This window comes from Humulus lupulus, chromosome 3 (assembly GCF_963169125.1).
Source record: "Humulus lupulus chromosome 3, drHumLupu1.1, whole genome shotgun sequence".
Classification (NCBI taxonomy): Eukaryota; Viridiplantae; Streptophyta; class Magnoliopsida; order Rosales; family Cannabaceae; genus Humulus; species Humulus lupulus.
The window spans coordinates 112,460,369-112,465,519 of record NC_084795.1 but is presented as its reverse complement, the minus strand read 5'-3'; the positions used below and the strand labels follow the sequence as shown (position 1 = coordinate 112,465,519).

Below are 5,151 nucleotides of genomic sequence, written 5' to 3'. Positions count from 1 at the left end.
TATGGGTATGAAGCTATGTTATCGGTTGAGTTAGATCCGCCTTCGCATCGCAGAATAACGTACGATTAGGGCTTGAACAACCAACTACTAATGGAATCCCTAGACTTAGTCTATGAGACGCGCGAGCAAGCCCAACTTCGAGTAGCTGCGTACCAGCAAAAAGTCGCCCGATATTTCAATTCTAAAGTGCAAGAAAGGAAATTCATTGTCAGAGATCTAGTACTTCGAAGAGTTTTCCTAAACACCTGCGACCAAGCTGCTGGAGTACTCGGACCTAATCGGGAAGGGCCTTACCAGATTGAAGAAGTCCTCCATCTAGGCACCTACAAACTTGCTCACCTAAATGGAGATCTCTTTCATTGCTATTGGAATGGAGAACACCTGCGTAAGTACTATCAATGAACAATCCTTCTTAAAGGATTGACTTTTATTAATTTTACTTTTTACAAGTTATGAAAAAGGGTTGGTCATTTTATGTGACTAATCGCTTATAAGTGTAAGATCTTTTTGATCACTCGTACAGACACGTTTTGTCCATTTATTACGAGAAATATAAGGGACTATGCGCAGCCAGTCATTCTTGCCAATTATTGTATTTTGTACAAGTATTTGCTCATTACGCGTGTTGTTTTGTTGTATTACAATTTTAATTATTTTGCTCCGAGCAGTATTGTTCGAACAGGTTTTGGTCAAGGCAAGTGACTAAGGACCTAAAGCTCATTGATCACTTGGGGGGCACATAAGGTATCTAGTAAGCAAAGCATATTGAAAGGTATGTAAACATATGAGCAAAATAAGTGAAAGCATGCTAGGGTACTTAGAGTATTTTTCAAAATTTTGTATTTTGTTAAATCAAACCTAAGTACTATGCTATGTTCGGTCATGCGAATAGATGTTATAATAAGATGCAAATATATTATAATATCAAAATGGATCCTTTTACACCGCGAGCAGTCGCTGCTCGGATGTAATTGTTCAATTAAAAGTAAAAGTTGCCCGTGCAGTAATAAAAATTCAACTAGAAAATAAAAGTGTCTTTACATCACGACCCGTAGGCCGTGTACTTAAAAGATTAAAGAGAAAGAAAAATAGCAGAATACGAGGCTGGAGGATCTTAAGGGGTGCCCTGGTCGACGACAGTGGTGGCTTAATTGTCCGCCCCATCCACGCCAGTGGCCAAGTAGATTTTAGGCAAGGCAGGTACCCTTGCTCTCTCTTCTTCCGCCAATCGAGCAACACAGTGGGCTATCTCAGCATGCCTTGTGCACTCGGGAAGATAGCTGAAATTAGCCTCTTGGCTCTGTTTCCAGAAGTCATAGAAACACTTAACCGTGGCATTCTTGTACCTTTCCAAATTGCTGGCGTTAGCTTTTTCAAGCTTCTCGACCTGGCCCTCCAATTTTGTAGTCTCCTGTCTGCTCACGGTCAATTCCTCCTCGAACTTTTTAGCCTCGTGGTAGTTGATGCAGTTAGACTCCTTGAACTTGTCTCTTTGCTCAATGGCCTTATCCAGAGTAGCCTACTTCTCCCTTAACTCCTCAACCAGTTTGCTCTTCTCCTCAAGCACTTCCTCAAGCTGTTCAACATATTTCGATTCGGCAGCTTTGAGTTCTTCAACGTGTCGCTGCTCTGAAGCCTTGGACTGCTCGATGATAGCACCCGAACGGAGCTGGCTGGCAGTAAGAGTCAGCATTGCCTGCGATCAGAGCAAAAGTTAAATTGACTGTAGAGTATAAAAGGGTTGTCTCTACAGAAAAAGATAACTTACACTGGCAAACTCATTTAATGTGCGGGTTAAGATCTGGTCGACGTCCATCGTCTCCATCCCAGCCATCGCCTCTCAGCAATGTTCATGCTTCAAAATTTTGGCCACCTTGTCATTGATTGATCTTAAGGCACGACTCGATATGTCGCCCCCTGTGGAAGCAGGAGCAGCCTGCTGAGTCTGGTTGGTTGGGGCCGGTGGAGAAGGTGTTGACCCGACAGGAGCAGGAGGAGTTTGTTGCTCGAGAGGAGAAGGAGGTGGTGTTACATTTTTTGAAGGTTCGTCTACCGAAGGGCCTGCAGTACGAGTTTTCTTGGCCGGAGGCGCTTTACTGCTTTCCTCGGGATGCCGCTTGCTCGTTTTCTTCTTGCTCGAGGGAGCTTCAGGAGCCTCGGGGGCACTGTATATGTCAAACACATTCTCGGACACCATGTCTGTAAGAAAAGCAAATACATGAACAGTGAGATAGTATAAACGATTGAGTATGTTATGTTAGGAAAAGAAACAAAGAAAATTGTAAGTGAAATACCTGAGCTATCATTACTGGTCGTTACATTAAATACTCTACTAGTGTTACACTCACTCTCTGGCATGAAGAAGTCTGAATCCAAATTGGGAGCATACTTAAAATTGTTGTCCCCGTCAAATAAGTGACAGTACCATTCTCATCCGAAGTCTGAATCTAAGAGTGAGAGATCAGTACTGTTCTCATCCGAAGATTCGTCGAGGGGCTTGAGAGGTTCGGTGGCTTTCTTTTTTCCCTTTCCCATTGGGGCGGGGGAGCAGCAGCCCACAAGGTCCTGGAGGGTTCCCTAATTGTCACTCTAGTTGCCCTCCTCAGAGGAGGTTGTGACACGTCTGGGTGCTGCTCAAGAACCTTTCCACCAGTGGCACTTCCTGCTGTTGACTCCCTCACATCCTAGTGAGGGGCCAAAAGGCCGACTAGTCTCAGATTGGCCTCTGTGACTAGCTATTTGAAACTTTTCTCTATGTCGGTCATGCTGGCCAGAAGGGCTGATCAGATCTCCATGCCTGGAGTAGGATCTGGTCGCAACCATGGGCCTGAAACGCACTAAATTTCTAAAGGAAATGCAGCAAAAAATTGAAGAAAGATAAACGACCAGTGGTACAAAGACTTTACCTCCTTGTGTGAAGGCCAAGTTGTTCGCGACTATGTCAGTCGTCAGAAACTACTCAAGATAGTACCTCCCCACGTTCGAGATAAAAGTGGTGTCAGTCAGGAAAGTGCGGCCTGTTTCCTGGTGACAGAAGTTGAAAAACCCCGTGTTTTCCTGGTTGGGGTTGGATTTAAGGTCGAACAGGTAGTTGACCTCATGTGGCGTGGGGATAGGCCATTTTTTATGGCTATAAAGGATATAGAGTGCAGAGAGCATTCTATATCCATTGGGAGTTATTTGAAAAGGGGCGACTCCGAAGTAATTGGCCACCCCTTGGAAAAAAGGATGAAGAGGCAGGATGGCTCCTGCCTCGATGTGGTACCTCGACCAGGCGCAGAAAGTGTCTCCAGGAAAGTTCGCCCATTGGTCTTGAGTGAGTTGGACTAGTGTCACCCCAGGAAGTCCATATTTTTTTAATATAATTAGCGATCATCTTAATCGTTACCCAGCTAGGAGGAGCGACGTACCATTCAACATCTGGTTGAAAGGCGTTTCGAAGCTGAGCACGAGTTTGAATGTTGGGGTCAGGGATATTTCTTTCCCGACCACTGGTCGAGGGAATTCCAGCCTGAGGAGTAGGCTAATTTGAAGGGTTGGAAGGTTTCTTTTTCTGGGTAGTGGATTTTACTCTACCCATGGCTGGAAGGTTTGACTGAGGTCTATTGGGTGGGGTTCGAGAAAAAGAAATTTCTGGTATCAACATCGACGGTTGCTCCTCATCTTCAAGTAATTGGGCAAGCAAGTTGTCGTCGATAGGCCTTTCACCTCCCCACAGATCTTGCATGAAAAGCTGCGAACAGAGAAAGGGGGAGGTGAGAACGTAAAGCCTAAAAATCTGTGTCGATAGTTAGAATAATGTTGCTTGTGTATAAAAGTTAAGCTTTTATACGGCCAGTATCATTCTAGCAAAAACACTAAGTTTTATATGAGCAGTTTGAAAAACAGATTGAAAAGCGGAATTAAAAAGTTTTTTGGGAAAAAAGCTTTTTCGACTTCGAAGGGGCGGGAAAAACCCAGTTTTTCAACTAGCCTAAAAATCGAATTTTTACTTCGATTTTACGCCCTTAAATCTACAATCTCGACTACCAAACTGGCTCCTAACTCCTACGAAACATTACTTCACTACCCTATCAAACATCTATTGATATACACACAATCCCCATAATAGTTTCAGCCAAGAACATTCAAAGGTTCATAGATAAAAATAAGTATGAAATAATTTTTCATGGCAACTCAAACGTCTAAGAAGTTCGTGAAACTTACTTAGATGAAGAACAGAGTCTAAACACGAAGTCTGAACACGAAAGCTTTCGAGCGTCCGGATGTGAGTTCCTGGGAATTTCTGGGCTCTGAAGACGGAAGTTCTTCGAAGTTCTTGGAGAGGAGATGGCAAGTGAAATGTAAAAAGTAAAAATGTGGATTTGGGGTATTACTTATAGTGACTGCGATACGGTAGAAGAAGTAATCATGAATTACCTTTTTCAAAGCATGGGGAAGTGTAATAGCCGTCAGACAAATTATTGGGATACCGAAAAGACATGATTAGACATGATTGATCACTTTTTTCAAGAAAGCAAGGGCGACTCTGACAGATTTCGTGGGGTATTCGAAGGGTCAGTTTCCTAAGTTTACTTATTGCTGGTGGCAATAAATAAACTTGGGGGGAAAATGTTTACCTAAAAAATGGCGGCTGATGACGTGGCATGGATTTCTCCCATGTGGTTGACACGTGGCGGAAGTGCTGTTCGACTATTGGCCAGAAGCACATCACTTCGTCAGGCTTAATTATTAGATACGACTAGTCTGCTCGTATAGTTTGTTTTATTTACTTCTAAAGTTGTAATCTTATAATAATTGCATTGAATATTTCCTCATTATTACCTTGATAGGCAGTTATTAAGGAAAGATATGGCCCGTTGGCCCGTGTAACCCTCCTTGAGCCTACAAATATATATGAAATAGCTCAAGGAATGGACTTTTGATCCCGAAATTTCTTTGCGAAGATAGAGAGAGAAAGAGAGCTATAGTGCAATTATCCATCATTTCATTGTATTTCTTCCAAGGTTTGTGAAACTCAAGAACCCTAGTTCTTTGATCACGACTTTGAGATTCAATATCAATAATAACACTAAGTGGACATAGGTCATTACCATTCTTTGAGGCCGAACCACTATAAATCCTTGGTGTTTTCTTATTTTCCATTAGATT

At 42.8% G+C, this 5,151-nt stretch overlaps 1 protein-coding gene across 1 annotated transcript; it reads right to left on the bottom strand.

Annotated features, from left to right (window-relative positions):
* Nucleotides 1-1,840: 1,840 nt before the first annotated feature.
* LOC133824941 (proline-rich receptor-like protein kinase PERK8) lies at nucleotides 1,841-2,535 on the bottom strand. Its single transcript, XM_062257955.1, has 2 exons — nucleotides 2,469-2,535; nucleotides 1,841-2,199 (listed from the first exon to the last, which is right to left on the bottom strand). Exons 1-2 carry the CDS (start codon nucleotides 2,533-2,535, stop codon nucleotides 1,841-1,843), a joined length of 426 nt encoding a protein of 141 aa, XP_062113939.1.
* Nucleotides 2,536-5,151: the final 2,616 nt, after the last annotated feature.